Source organism: Triticum aestivum, chromosome 7B, assembly GCF_018294505.1.
Source record: "Triticum aestivum cultivar Chinese Spring chromosome 7B, IWGSC CS RefSeq v2.1, whole genome shotgun sequence".
Taxonomy (NCBI): domain Eukaryota; kingdom Viridiplantae; phylum Streptophyta; class Magnoliopsida; order Poales; family Poaceae; genus Triticum; species Triticum aestivum.
The window spans coordinates 712,262,096-712,276,095 of record NC_057813.1 but is presented as its reverse complement, the minus strand read 5'-3'; the positions used below and the strand labels follow the sequence as shown (position 1 = coordinate 712,276,095).

The following is a 14,000-nucleotide window of genomic DNA, read 5'->3' as shown; positions in this document are numbered from 1 at the left end:
TTCAGTTTTTTGTTCTGTTTTCTGCATTATTTAGTTTTTGTTGTTTTTTGCTTTATTTTTTTAATTCTTTTTGCTTTTAGTTTTAGAAAAAATATAAACTTTCTCTTAGTGCCATTAGTTTTCAAATCTGAAAACTCTTTTTTTGTTTCCTTTGTTGCTTTATTTATTTTATTTTATTTCTACTTACAACAAAATACTTATTGTTGCTATTTTTATTTTATTTTCAGTTTTTGTTCTGTTTTCTGCATTATTTATTTTTTGTTGTTTTTTGCTTTATTTTTTTAATTCTTTTTGCTTTTAGTTTTAGAAAAATTATAAACTTTCTGTTAGTGCCATTAGTTTTCAAATTTGGAAACTCTTTTTTTGTTTTCTTTGTTGCTTTATTTATAAACCGGTGTGAGCGCCCTTCGGTTGGCGAGGTTTTAAAATTCATAGTTTTCAAATGAACTCTAAAAAAGTTGGCATAGCATGTGCATGTACAAAACGGACAATGGTATCATACTCGTGTGTTACAAAGTTGGCATGTTATCATCATAATAGTTGCGGGAGAAAGTCTTCACTTTTTCTTCGCTTGTGTCGTTTGCTTATTGCGCCGTAACCATGGATAATCTTCATCGTTTATCAGGATGCTTGGGTCAGCCTTGACTTTGAAGGAGGGAATTTCATGAAACTTTTCATACTCTTCAGACATGTCTGTCTTGCCCTCCACTCCCAGGATGTCCCTTTTTCCTGAAAGAACTATGTGGCGCTTTGGCTCATTGTATGATGTATTCGCTTCCTTATCTTTTCTTTTCCTCGGTCTGGTAGACATGTCCTTCACATAGATAACCTGTGCCACATCATTGGCTAGGACGAACGGTTCGTCAGTGTACCCAAGATTTTTCAGATCCACTGTGGTCATTCCGTACTGTGGGTCTACCTGTACCCCGCCTCCTGACAGATTGACCCACTTGCACTTAAACAAAGGGACCTTAAAATCTACTCCGTAGTCAAGTTCCCATATGTCTGCTATGTAACCATAATATGTGTCATTTCCATTGTCGGTTGCTGCATCAAAGCGGACACCGCTGTTTTGGTTGGTGCTCTTTTCATCTTGGTCAATCGTGTAAAATGTATTCCCATTTATCTCGTATCCTTTCCAAATCATTACAGTCGAAGATGGTCCCCTGGACAACAAGTACAACTCATCACAAACAGTGCTGTCACCTCTGAGACGTGTTTCCAACCAACTGCTGAAAGTCCTGATGTGTTCACATGTAATCCAGTCATCGCAATGCTCCAGGTGTTTGGAGCGCAGACTGTTCTTGTGTTCATCGACATACGGGGTCACCAAGGTAGAGTTCTGTAGAACTGTGTAGTGTGCTTGAGACCAAGAATATCCGTCCCTGCATATTATTGAGTCCCTTCCAAGCGTGCCTTTTCCAGTCAGTCTCCCCTCATACCGCGATTTAGGGAGACCTATCTTCTTAAGGCCAGGAATGAAGTCAACACAAAACCCGATGACATCCTCTGTTTGATGGCCCATGGAGATGCTTCCTTCTGGCCTAGCGCGGTTACGAACATATTTCTTTAGGACTCCCATGAACCTCTCAAAGGGGTACATATTGTGTAGAAATACGGGCCCCAGAATGACAATCTCGTCGACTAGATGAACTAGAACGTGCGTCATGATATTGAAGAAGGATGGTGGGAACACCAGCTCGAAACTGACAAGACATTGCGCCACATCACTCCTTAGCGTTGGTACGATTTCTGGATCGATCACCTTCTGAGATATTGCATTGAGGAATGCACATAGCTTCACAATGGCTAGTCGGACGTTTTCCGGTAGAAGCCCCCTCAATGCAACCGGAAGCAGTTGCGTCATAATCACGTGGCAGTCATGAGACTTTAGGTTCTGGAACTTTTTCTCTGGCATATTTATTATTCCCTTTATATTCGACGAGAAGCCAGTCGGGACCTTCATACTGAGCAGGCATTGAAAGAATATTTCTTTCTCTTCTTTCGTAAGAGCGTAGCTGGCAGGACCTTCATACTGCTTCGGAGGCATGCCCTCTTTTTCGTGCAAGCGTTGCAGGTCCTCTCGTGCCTCAGGTGTATCTTTTGTCTTCCCATACACGCCCAAGAAGCCTAGCAGGTTCACGCAAAGGTTCTTCGTCACGTGCATCACGTCGATCGAAGAGCGGACCTCTAGGTCTTTCCAGTAGGGTAGGTCCCAAAATATAGATTTCTTCTTCCACATGGGTGCGTGATTCTCAGCGTCATTCGGAACAGCTAGTCCGCCGGGACCCTTTCCAAAGATTACGTGTAAATCATTGACCATAGCAAGTACGTGATCACCGGTACGCATGGCGGGCTTCTTCCGGTGATCTGCCTCGCCTTTGAAATGCTTGCCTTTCTTTCGACATTGATGGTTGGTCGGAAGAAATCGACGATGGCCCAGGTACACATTCTTCCTGCAGCTTGCCAAGTATATACTATCGGTGTCAAGTAAACAGTGCGTGCATGCGTGGTATCCCTTGTTTGTCTGTCCTGAAAGGTTACTGAGAGCGGGCCAATCATTGATGGTCACGAACAGCAACGCCTTTAGGTTAAATTCCTCCTGTTTGTGCTCATCCCACGTACGTACACCGTTTCCATTCCACAGCTGTAAAAGTTCTTCAACTAATGGCCTTAGGTACACATCAATGTCGTTGCCGGGTTGCTTAGGGCCTTGGATGAGAACTGGCATCATAATGAACTTCCGCTTCATGCACATCCAAGGAAGAAGGTTATACATACATAGAGTCACGGGCCAGGTGCTGTGATTGCTGCTCTGCTCCCCGAAAGGATTAATGCCATCCGCGCTTAAAGCAAACCATACGTTCCTTGGGTCCTTTGCAAACTCATCCCGGTACTTTCTCTCAATTTTTCTCCACTGCGACCCGTCAGCGGGTGCTCTCAACTTCCCGTCTTTCTTACGGTCCTCACTGTGCCATCGCATCAACTTGGCATGCTCTCTGTTTCTGAACAGACGTTTCAACCGTGGTATTATAGGAGCATACCACATCACCTTCGCAGGAACCCTCTTCCTGGGAGGCTCGCCGTCAACATCACCAGGGTCATCTCGTCTGATCTTATACCGCAATGCACCGCATACTGGGCATGCGTTCAGATCCTTGTAGGCACCGCGGTAGAGGATGTAGTCATTAGGGCATGCATGTATCTTCTCAACCTCCAATCCTAGAGGGCATACGACCTTCTTTGCTGCGTATGTACTGTCGGGCAATTCGTTATCCTTTGGAAGCTTCTTCTTCATTATTTTTAGTAGCTTCTCAAATCCTTTATCAGGCACAGCATTCTCTGCCTTCCACTGCAGCAATTCGAGTACGGTACCGAGCTTTGTGTTGCCATCTTCGCAATTGGGGTACAACCCCTTTTTGTGATCCTCTAACATGCGATCGAACTTCAGCTTCTCCTTTTGACTTTCGCATTGTGTCCTTGCATCGACAATGACCCGGCGGAGATCATCATCATCGGGCACATCGTCTGGTTCCTCTTGATCTTCAGCAGCTTCGCCCGTTACAGCACCATCGTGCACATCGTCTGGTGCATCTTGATGTTCAGTAGCATCACCGTATTCAGGGGGCACATAGTTGTCATCGTACTCTTCTTCCTCGCCGTCTTCCATCATAACCCCTATTTCTCCGTGCCTCGTCCAAACATTATAGTGTGGCATGAAACCCTTGTAAAGCAGGTGGGTGTGAAGGATTTTCCGGTCAGAGTAAGACTTCGTATTCCCACATATAGGGCATGGACAACACATAAAACCATTCTGCTTGTTTGCCTCAGCCACTTCGAGAAAATCATGCACGCCCTTAATGTACTCGGAGGTGTGTCTGTCACCGTACATCCATTGCCGGTTCATCTGCGTGCATTATATATAATTAAGTGTGTCAAAAATCATTACAGAACATCATGAATAGATAATTAAGTGACCAAATTAATAGAAGTTCATCATCACATAAAAACCAAAGTAGATACATAGTTCTCATCTAACAACATAAAGCTATGCAGAGCATCTAAATTAATTGAACCATACATTGAAACTATGTAAAACATTTCAATGCGAAAACAAATGCGATCATAATCGCAACCAAGGTAACAACTGATCCAACGGCATAATGATACCAAGCCTCGGTATGAATGGCATATTTTCTAATCTTTCTCATCTTCAAGCGCATTGCATCCATCTTGATTTTGTGATCATCGACGACATCCGCAACATGCAACTCCAATATCATCTTCTCCTCCTTAAGTTTTTTTATTTTTTCCTTCAAGAAATTGTTTTCTTCTTCAACTAAATTTAACCTCTCGACAATAGGGTCGGTTGGAATTTCCGGTTCAACGACCTCCTAGATAAATAAAATCTATGTCACGTTGGTCGGCATAATTTTCATAAACAATAAATGAACCAATAGTTATGAAAAGATAATATATACCACATCCGAATCATAGACAGGACGAGGGCCGACGGGGGCGGATACCAAAACCATCGGCGCACTATATAAGATGCAATAATAAAAGTAAGAAAATAATACAAGTATCTATCTAAACAAACAAGTAATAATATTTTTCCTTTCAGAAAGAAGATAAGAACAAGAGGCTCACCACAGTGGTGCCGGCGATGAGATCGGCGCGGGTGATCGACGGCGGTGAAGACGGGGACGGGGCGTGACGGACCGCTAAACCTAGATAAATATTGAGGAAAATGGAGCTTGGCGGTCGAGCTTGGAGAGGAGAAACCTTAAGTAGTGTGGCTCGGGCATTCCATCGAACACCTTGTGTGCATAGGAGGTGAGCTAGAGCACCACCAAGCCCTCTCCCCCTCGGCCAGAAAAAACAGAGCAGTGTGCTCTGCTCTTGCGCGAGGGGCTATATATAGGCAGCACCATTGGTCCCGGTTGGTGGCATGAACCGGGACTAAAGGTAACCCTTTTGGTCCCGGTTCATGCCACCAACCGGGACCAATAGTGGTGGGCCAGGAGCCAGGACCATTGGTCCCGGTTCGTCCCATCAACCGGGACCAAAAGGTCCGGACGAACCGGGACCAATGGCCCACGTGGCCCGGCCGGCCCCCTGGGCTCACGAACCGGGGCAAATAGCTCCATTGGTCCCGGTTCTGGATTGAACCGGGACTAATGGGCTAAACTGGCCTGGACGAAAGCCCTGTTTTCTACTTGTGTAGTATAATCATTAGCAAGATATATAATCGGGGCAGAGAATTACCATTGATATCTGTAGGAAGATCTTAAGCCTCTGCATATCATTACGAATTCGGTCCATCCCAAAGAGATGAAAAACTAATGCTGCATAAATATGCCCACTTGTTTTGAGATGTAGCTCCAAAACGGAGAAGGCAACAACCATATGCTTCTCTATCTCCCGCGTAAACTTGACTGCTTCTCCGTGTAAATTACGGGAGCGCTGAAAAAACAATTTGGCAGGATATATAACATTCAAAAAAAATACTTTAGTCGTAGCTTGCATTAAATTAAGCAGAAGGGACGCACGGTGCACGCATGAATGTGCAGCGAAGGGGGTTGTCATTGTTGTCTCTCTGTCGTCTGCAGCCTCAGCTGCACTAGCCGCCAATGACCAAAGGCAACATACCCGCCGGTGTATCGGCAGTACCAGGAGACCTTCTCCACCAGAGATGGTGACCTCCGAGTTCGAGGCCATTAAGGATATGCTCAGTTGCTAAAGCGATGGGGCAAGAATGTGGACATGTTATATCCATGATGCCTGGTTTTGCAGGACAAGCTCCTGCAGCGACGCCGAGTGTATAGTCTTCTTGGGCTTCTCCTCAAAGTTTCCATGACAGTTGCCATGTCCCAGTGTGTTTAGTAGGGTTATTGGGTGGCTTCATGTATTCTCACATTGGTTTGATGACATATTCCCTCGGTTCAGAAATATTTGTCGAAGAAAATGATGTATATCTAGATATATTTGAGTTCTACGTACATTCATTTCCGAAAAAATAATTCCGTAAGGAGGCACGGTCACCTAAGAAAAAGTCTCACCTTGTCGCGTCACTCTCCTCGGTCGTCATCAACTTGCTCCTATGGAAGTGGAACGCAAAGAAGAAACAAACAACAAACCATAGACTTGTGGTGGAAGCCGCCATTGCAAATTACACAAATGCAGACAAGAACAAATTCATTCAACCCGATTCTCATCCACATGCATGCATGCATGGATGAAGATTAGCTAAATTTATGCAATCAACAATCTTAATTTCATCTTCATGATACGCACAGACAGCACAAGAAAATAACATCTCTTCTTGTCTGTCAACTCTCCGGTCCGATCCGATCGATTCATGCTACAGGAACCATCCATGCGCCTAGTAGTCGCCGCCGTACATGTCCTCCTCCACGCGCTCCGTCACGCGGTCCTCGATCTTGTGCTCCACGTAGCTCGCCCCGCCCGCCAGTGCCAGCCCGCCAAGCACGCCCGCCGCCGCGCCCACCGCCAGCCCGCCAGCCATGCCCATCCCCTTCTTCTTCTTCCCGCCGCTCTGGTCCAGGGCCACCCCCGTCGTGCCGTACCCCGCCGCTGGAGCTGGCTGCGCGGCGCCGTAAGCCGGAGCAGAGGAGCCGTACGCGCCTGCTCCCTGTGGCGGCGATGCGGCGCCGTAGGGCGGTGGAGCAGAGCCGTACGGTGCGGCGACCTGGGGAGCCGGCGCGGTGGAGCCGTAGCCGGGGTACCCAGACGAAGGCGCCGCTGCGGCGTACGCGTCGTAGCCTCCAGCTGCTGCCGCGGCGCCGTACGCGCCCGCATCAGCGCCGTACCCACCACAATAGGCATCACGGGAGGAGCCACCGCCGTAGGGGCTGGCGGGCTGGAAGGAGCCGTACCCCGCGGGCGCTGGGTAGGCCGTAGGGTTGGACTCGTAGTACCTCGTCGGCTCCTTCACGGCGACGCGGACGTCAAGCTTCCCCTGGGGCCTACCGGACGGCCGCTTCAGCTTCAGGTCCCTGCACGCCTTGCCCCCGACGCCGGCGTCGTCGACGACGTCGCGGAGCGGGAGCCGGGCGGAGCCGACGAGCGGCTTGACGCCCTCGGCGGCGTTGGCGTGGACGACGTCGAGGTAGAGCACGGCGTCCTGGAGGCGGCTGGCGGGGGGCAGCGGGACGACGACCTTCTCGTCCCAGGCGGGGCTCTCGTTGTTGTCGAGGTCGACGCGGGTGGAGCAGCGGGCGCCGGCGTCGATCCAGAGCACGGCGTAGGGCTTGAGGTCGCCGTTGCGCCAGTTGACGTTCTTCAGGTCCCGGGCCGCGCCCACGGTCACCTCCACCTCGTACCGCGAACCCATCTTGCTAGGTGCGGATGCATGCAACGCGGTTGGGTCAATGGTCTTGGTTTCTTTGTATTTGTGTATATGTATGCATTTTCATGGCATATTGGCGCATCCTATCTCTATATTTGGACTATCTAGAATTATTATTACTTAGCACCCAAGGGATTGCACAAGATCTACTTAGGAGGTGCCATACATAAATTAAGGAGCAGAATAAATGAGTAGCCGCCCGATTTGGATCCTCCAAATTAACACTCAACACACATACTACTGGCATATCCTTATCTTTGTTTCTAAAATTATTACTTACTTAGCCTCGAAGGGATTGCACAAGATTTATTTAGGATATATGGGACGCGGAATTGGGTAGGGTCGGTGGCGATGGTCGGAGCAGCGTGAGGAGGTGTGGGCTTGACAAAGAGCTCGGGAGGAGCACAGGTGACGAGCGCACTCAAAGGAATCCGGGTCCAGATCTCGCAACACACCAATTGTTGCAGTGGGAAGATTGCAACAACAATTAAGTTCCAAAACTTAGTCTAGTAATACGTTGCTCCTAACTATCTGATTAAATCAGATCCAACAGCCAGGTTGGCGGCGGACGCACACATTGTTATTCGTCGGGTGATCCTAATCATTCCCTATATATATCTGGAAATATTCACTTGAACTGAACCCATGGGGCAACCTCCGTGCCTTCCTCCATCTTGTACAAATATTCATGAAATAATAAATATTTTACATTTTAAGATATATTCATGGAATTTCATAATTGATGTTTTTTTAATTTGTCCATGATTAACAATATTAAAAGATTTTCTTGAATTATGAAAAATGTGTTGTTTGTAAAAAAAATTGTGAACTAAAAGAAAAGCTTCATGTATTTGATAAAATGTCCGCAAATTTATAAATATCCATTTACTTTCAGAAATATCTCTACAATTTTAAAATTTTCATGAATTAATATAAGTTCCTAAATCTAAAAAATATTAGTGAATTTAAATTTAAAATATATTTACAATTTTTAAAATGTTCTTAAATTTGAAAAGGGTAAACGAAAAAATTAGAAAAACACACGTAGAAAGTAAAATGTAAAAAGGAAATACCAAAAGCAAAAAAAGAAAGCCAAAGAAACCTAGGAAAACTGCAAGGAATCGAAACAACGAATCAAAAGAAGAGCGGCCAAGATGGGCGGCCCAAGTGCGCTCACCTCCTCTGATATACAAACGTGGCAGCCGATAAAGTGTCTGCTACCTACAAATGTGGTGGCCGACAAAGGATAATGTTACACATCACCCGATTGATTGCAAGCCATTGGATCCACTGAAAGATAGGTGTCAATCGAGCTGACGTGGTTTGCAATATGGGTCATATTATGCTCAATCCGGTCCATCTGACATGGTTTGCAATATGGGTCATATTATGCCCAATCCGATACAACTTAAGAGGTTTTCAAGATGAGTCATGTTTAGTTCGAAGATTGCCAACATGAGTCATGTTGCGTTCGGAGATTTGCACATCGCCAGAATTGCATTCATTGTTGTTCAACAGGGATGTGTGTTGCAGTCACAATACCGACGATGTTGCAACCTGGAGAGCTGCGACACCGCCAATCGATCCTTTGGTCGGGACACCAATGACATTGCAAGCGAGTCGTTTCTCGCTCATTGTGAGGACCTACAGCAAGGGTGATGTTGCGTTCGCTACGCTTCGCTATACACAACACCTTGCATGTTACAATCGAACACCTACGACGGCAACGACCTGTAGGGACAGTGACACTCATTGGAGCAAGCAGTCGTGGTGGCGGTCGAGTTCTACAACATGTCTAAAACAAAGCAATGCCAAGTCACCATCGCAAAAGGCATGATGAGATCCAATGGGTGGGTTGGTGGAATAGGCAGGGAGAGAGGGTCTCTCTCAGGAGCAACAACTCGATGGAGGACACAGAAATGTTGGTGTTGTGCGAGGTGCCGCGGAGAAGGTGGATCAATTTGGTTGAAGACGATGAGGCGATGATGCTTTTAGATAATAAGAGATCAGGGAAGTGGTATGTAGGGTCTACTGGGACAAGTGACGAATGGTGAAGGAGGCCGACGTTTGCATGGTTTTCAACCGGTTGAATGTAAGTGTTGCGGGTCAGTTTGAGTAGTTGTACTTCTATTTATATAAAAAAGAACAACCCAATTCCTCTTGTTTAGAAAATAAGAAAGGGAATTGTTACAAATCAACGACGGAGTCTGGTCGCTCACGTCGATCTTTTCCTTGGACGACTCGTACCCTTCCTCGTGTGTTTCACCCTCGTCCCTTTTTACTCGATTAGGATGACTGGTGTTTGGAAGACGCCGGTGATGCGGGTCAGGGCACCGCTCACCACCGGGTGCTGGGTAGATCCATGCCCGTTGCTAAAAGGTGCCTGTGATGTGGGCAGCGCCGCTCGCTGCCGCCGCAAGCTGTCATAGCTTCAACACCGCACTACTAGGAAAAAGCCTAGTAGTAGCGCGGGTTAAATAGCTAGTAGTAGTGCGGGTGCCCGCGCTACTACTACGGCGCTATCTCTAACTTGTAGTAGTAGCGCGGGTGCACCCGGACTACTACTACGCCTGTTAGTAGTAGCGTGGGTGCTACCCGCGCTACTACTATTAATTTCAAAAACAAAAAAAAATCTCGATCTCGTGCGTGCTATCAATGGCAGCAATGGTTCGATCCAGCGCAGGCAGGGTCGCCGGAGGTGCGGAAGGGCGGCAGTAGACTAGATCCAGCGGCGGTTGCTGCAGGGGGCCCGGATCCATGGCTGAGTAAGGCGGTGGCGTGGGGCTCCTCTTCGCAGCCAAGGTAGTGAGCTCCTGGTCATCCATGGCGACGACCTGCACGGGCAAGGACATGGGAGGGTAAGTCAATTCAGTGGGAGAGAGAGAAAGAAAAACGAGGGATGTCCCGAGGGGCATGGTAGAGACCGCTTAGTAGTAGCGGGGGTTAAAAACACGCGTTACTAGTATCAACTTAGTAGTAGCGAGGGGTAAAAACCCGCACTACTAGTAAGTAGCAGTAGCGAGGGGTATAAACCCTCGCTACTAGTAAGCGCCTGCCTATAAACTTTTCCCAAGAGGTGCCGGGAAGTTGTCATCGCCGTTGATGCATGTCGCTCGTCCAACCTGGCCACGGCGAAGTGGTGGAGTGGATAGAGGTGACGCAGCTAAGGCCGTAGAGGGCTGTATTGGCGCTGGAGAGGACGAGCCTGACGGCGATCATAGCATGACCGGGGATTTTTGTCTCTGTAACAAGCTTCTATTGTAAAAAAGAAATCTAAAATTTCTGCCGCAAAGCCTCTCTTGCGAAAAAATTCTGCAATGAGATCTTTCCTGCGAAAAATTTCTACAAAATTTCCGCAATGAGACATTAGTTGCAGAAAAATTCTACTTTGCTGAAAGAAAATCCATGTTTTAGAAAACTAAATAACGGCTCAGACATTTTACAACAAACAGGACCATTTTTCGCAACACTGTTCATGTTGCAAAAGGGAGGTGACACACGTGGGTGGGCTGATCGGATTGTCATCCGCGTGTCCATCCAACGGCCAGCCAGGCAGCGAATTTTTGTACTCATCTGCCGGCCGACGCCTGACGGGGCCCAATAGGAAAACGATGTATAATGCATAAACATCATTGGCACCCTTTCAAAAAAAAGAAAACATCATTGACACGATCGGTGCATGTCTGGCCAGTGAAGAGAGAGCAATAGTTAAAAAAGAGAGAGCAGAGAGTTGACCGACCGATGGATTAACCTCAACAAAGCCAACCCTAAACAACAATTGAGCCCTAGCCCCTAGCACGTCGTGCGGCGGAATATAACGGATCAACGCTCCCAGAATTACTAATAAGACCCGACCAAGTTCGTACGCGGCTGCATCGATCCTTTTTTCTTACGGTCTTCCGATCTCCGACGATGTAGTTGAGATCAGGGCGTCGCCTGCGCTCCTCCGGGCAGGACCGGATCAGCGCCCTCCCGGACGACCTGCTCCGCCTCGTCCTCGCCCGCCTCGGCTGCGCCCGCGCCGCCATGCGCACAAGCGTCCTCTCCCGCCGGTGGCGCGGCCTCCTCCTATCAGGGCGCGTCCTCCGCGGCGTCGCGTTCCACAAGCTCGAAGCGGCGCTCGGCCGCGTGTCTCCCGCGGTCTCCCTCCTCGAGATCCACGTCGCCAAGTGGGCTTGCCGCCTCCCTCCCGAGCAGCTCCGGGCCTCCCGCGTCACCTCCTTGCTGCGCGCCGCCGCGCGTCTCGCGCCCGAGGAGTTCGTCCTCGCTCTCCGGGATGAATCAACACGAAACACGGACGACGTCGAGCTGCCAAGCTTCCACCGTGTCACCTCGATCGTGCTGGACGCGCTCTTCTTCTTTAAGGTGCCGGCCAGCGTCGAGTTCCCCGTGCTCGAGACAATGTCCCTCTCGGGCTGCATGGTCGACCTCAAAGCATTGCTCCCCCAATGCCCGCGCCTGCGTGTGCTCAGGATCAAGCTGACCAAATTTTGGACTAAGGGCATAGACTTGACGGTCCACTCCGCGTTGCTGCAGGAGCTTGTCGTGGAGAATAAATGGATGCGCAATGTCGACATTGTCGCCCCTTTGCTTAAGCAAATGACGATGTCCATGACTTCTTTGCTTGATAAGAACATCTCCGTCATGGCACCAATGATGCAGAATGTCTCCTGGCAGTGCAGGTACGCCAGGGTGCTTGGGAAAACTGGTTTTGGTCCTTGGTGCCTCGCTAAGTTGCGGCTAGAGACGGCGGAGAGACAGGAACAGCCCACTTCGCTGCACATTCATGCCTACACCAACAATGTGTGCCTCTTTTCCTTCTCAATTTACTGAAGTTGCTGGATTGAGTTAAATTTATATATGATATGACAAATTGTTTTTTTTTCAGAAATCGTACATTTTGCCTGTTGATGAAGACAACTGTAAGCAGGAGATTCAAAAGCATATGATTGCTGCATTCTCTGTTTTGAAGCTACATCTTGAAACAGTTGGGCACGTCTTCGGGCCATTTGTGTTTCATCTCCTTGGGATGAACCGGATTGGCAGTGATATACACATGCTTAGGGTCGTCCTACGGAGATCAAAGGTAATTCCCTGTTTTAATGTATACATCTGATAATCAATTGTGTAGTTATTCTCAGTTTTTCCTTTTAGGAGAAAAAATCGTGCATGGCTAATTGTCGATGTGATCCCCCGAACTGGACAACCAAAACTATCTCCTTGACTGCTCTTGAAGAAATGGAAATCGACGGCTTTGAAGGCGATGATCATGAGTTTCATTTCTTGAAATTGGTATTCAAGTCTGCGCCAATTCTTGAAAGAGTTACTGTGAAGCTGTCACATGAGGGCTCATCAAGTAGTGACATATGCGCAAAACTACACGACATTTTCAGGGCATATTCTTCCGTGGAATGTTGTGTTTATCTTAGCTCTGGTGAGTATATGTTCTTCATGTGATTAACATGCTCCTCAAGACTAACTGTCTAATCCTTGTAAGTTTGTCCGATGACATGATTATTATGATTTGGATTGTTTTCATTGGCATATAAACCGCAATACCAGCTCTTGTCAGGTTTCGTGCTAATTTGTGCACAAACCCTAATATCTTTATACAATTAGAATGGAAGCGGAACGATGTAGTCGGCGATAAATAATTTTATTGGCTTCCTTAACTTAGTTCCCCTTTATGCAAAAAGATTGTTTCTAGGTAATTAACAGTTTCATTTGAATTTTATTTGATTTTGGGTTGGGCACTAATTATTCAGCTCCAGATATAATATTTATTGCATTTGATATTCCTCATTTGAATCCTGGTGAGTATACATTCTGCATGCATGATTAACATTTTGGTTGGCGAGTACTTTGGTATTCCTCTCTTCCATCAGCATTTATTGCATTTGATCTGCGAATGGCAACAATATTTACTCATACAACGACTCTACATTTGCACGTTGCAATACTGATCGGAGTTGATTTCAATTTGGATCCGCTTGCAGGATTAACACACGGCAGAGCAAATTGTTTTTCGGCATGATTCTCCATTTGTGAATTCATGATGGGCACCAACAAGAAAATCATTCAGCGATTTGACGAACTCCATATATGTGAAACAGTTGCAGGATATTTCTTTGTTATAACTCAGACAGACTTCAATGCAGCTATACGCTCGGAATATTGAACTCTAGCCTGGTTCCTATTTTGAAGATAAAACTGGGTGTTGTTGGGGCAGTGCACTGCAGCTATATACCTAGAGTGTTACAATTATCCAGGCGTCAAAGTTGTTATGCTCAGTCTATCTTCAGTTGTCAAAGCGTCGAAGTTATTGTGCTCAAAGCCTCACACCATGTTTAATTTTCAAAGTTACTGTGCTTGACCTATGTCAGTCAGGTGCCCCAAGCTTTTCTGTTAGGCCTGTGGTTTCTATTGATTTTCACTGTTTCATCGCATTTTGATATTTTGGAACAGTTCATTTCATTTGACGTCTTGTGTTTCTTCTCCAAAAGTAGATTGACCAGCACAGAATATCCGCTTAAGCTTCATAGCTCTTCGTTTAATATATGAGCTCTCTGGTTAGCTCAACATCTTAAGTTGAGAAGTGCCCAATATTCCTATCTTCCAGAAAATTACT

At 47.0% G+C, this 14,000-nt stretch overlaps 2 protein-coding genes across 2 annotated transcripts; one reads left to right on the top strand and one right to left on the bottom strand.

Annotated features, from left to right (window-relative positions):
* Positions 1–6,276: 6,276 nt before the first annotated feature.
* Positions 6,277–7,373, bottom strand: LOC123162550 (protein SRC2 homolog). Its single transcript, XM_044580332.1, has one exon. The coding sequence runs from the start codon at positions 7,355–7,357 to the stop codon at positions 6,386–6,388; it is 972 nt and encodes a 323-aa protein (XP_044436267.1). The 5' UTR covers positions 7,358–7,373; the 3' UTR covers positions 6,277–6,385.
* A 3,860-nt stretch (positions 7,374–11,233) lies between these two features.
* Positions 11,234–13,994, top strand: LOC123161669 (uncharacterized). The gene is made up of 4 exons (XM_044579484.1): positions 11,234–12,175; positions 12,261–12,458; positions 12,527–12,806; positions 13,369–13,994. Exons 1-4 carry the CDS (start codon positions 11,399–11,401, stop codon positions 13,404–13,406), a joined length of 1,293 nt encoding a protein of 430 aa, XP_044435419.1. The 5' UTR covers positions 11,234–11,398; the 3' UTR covers positions 13,407–13,994.
* The last annotated feature ends 6 nt before the right edge of the window (positions 13,995–14,000 follow it).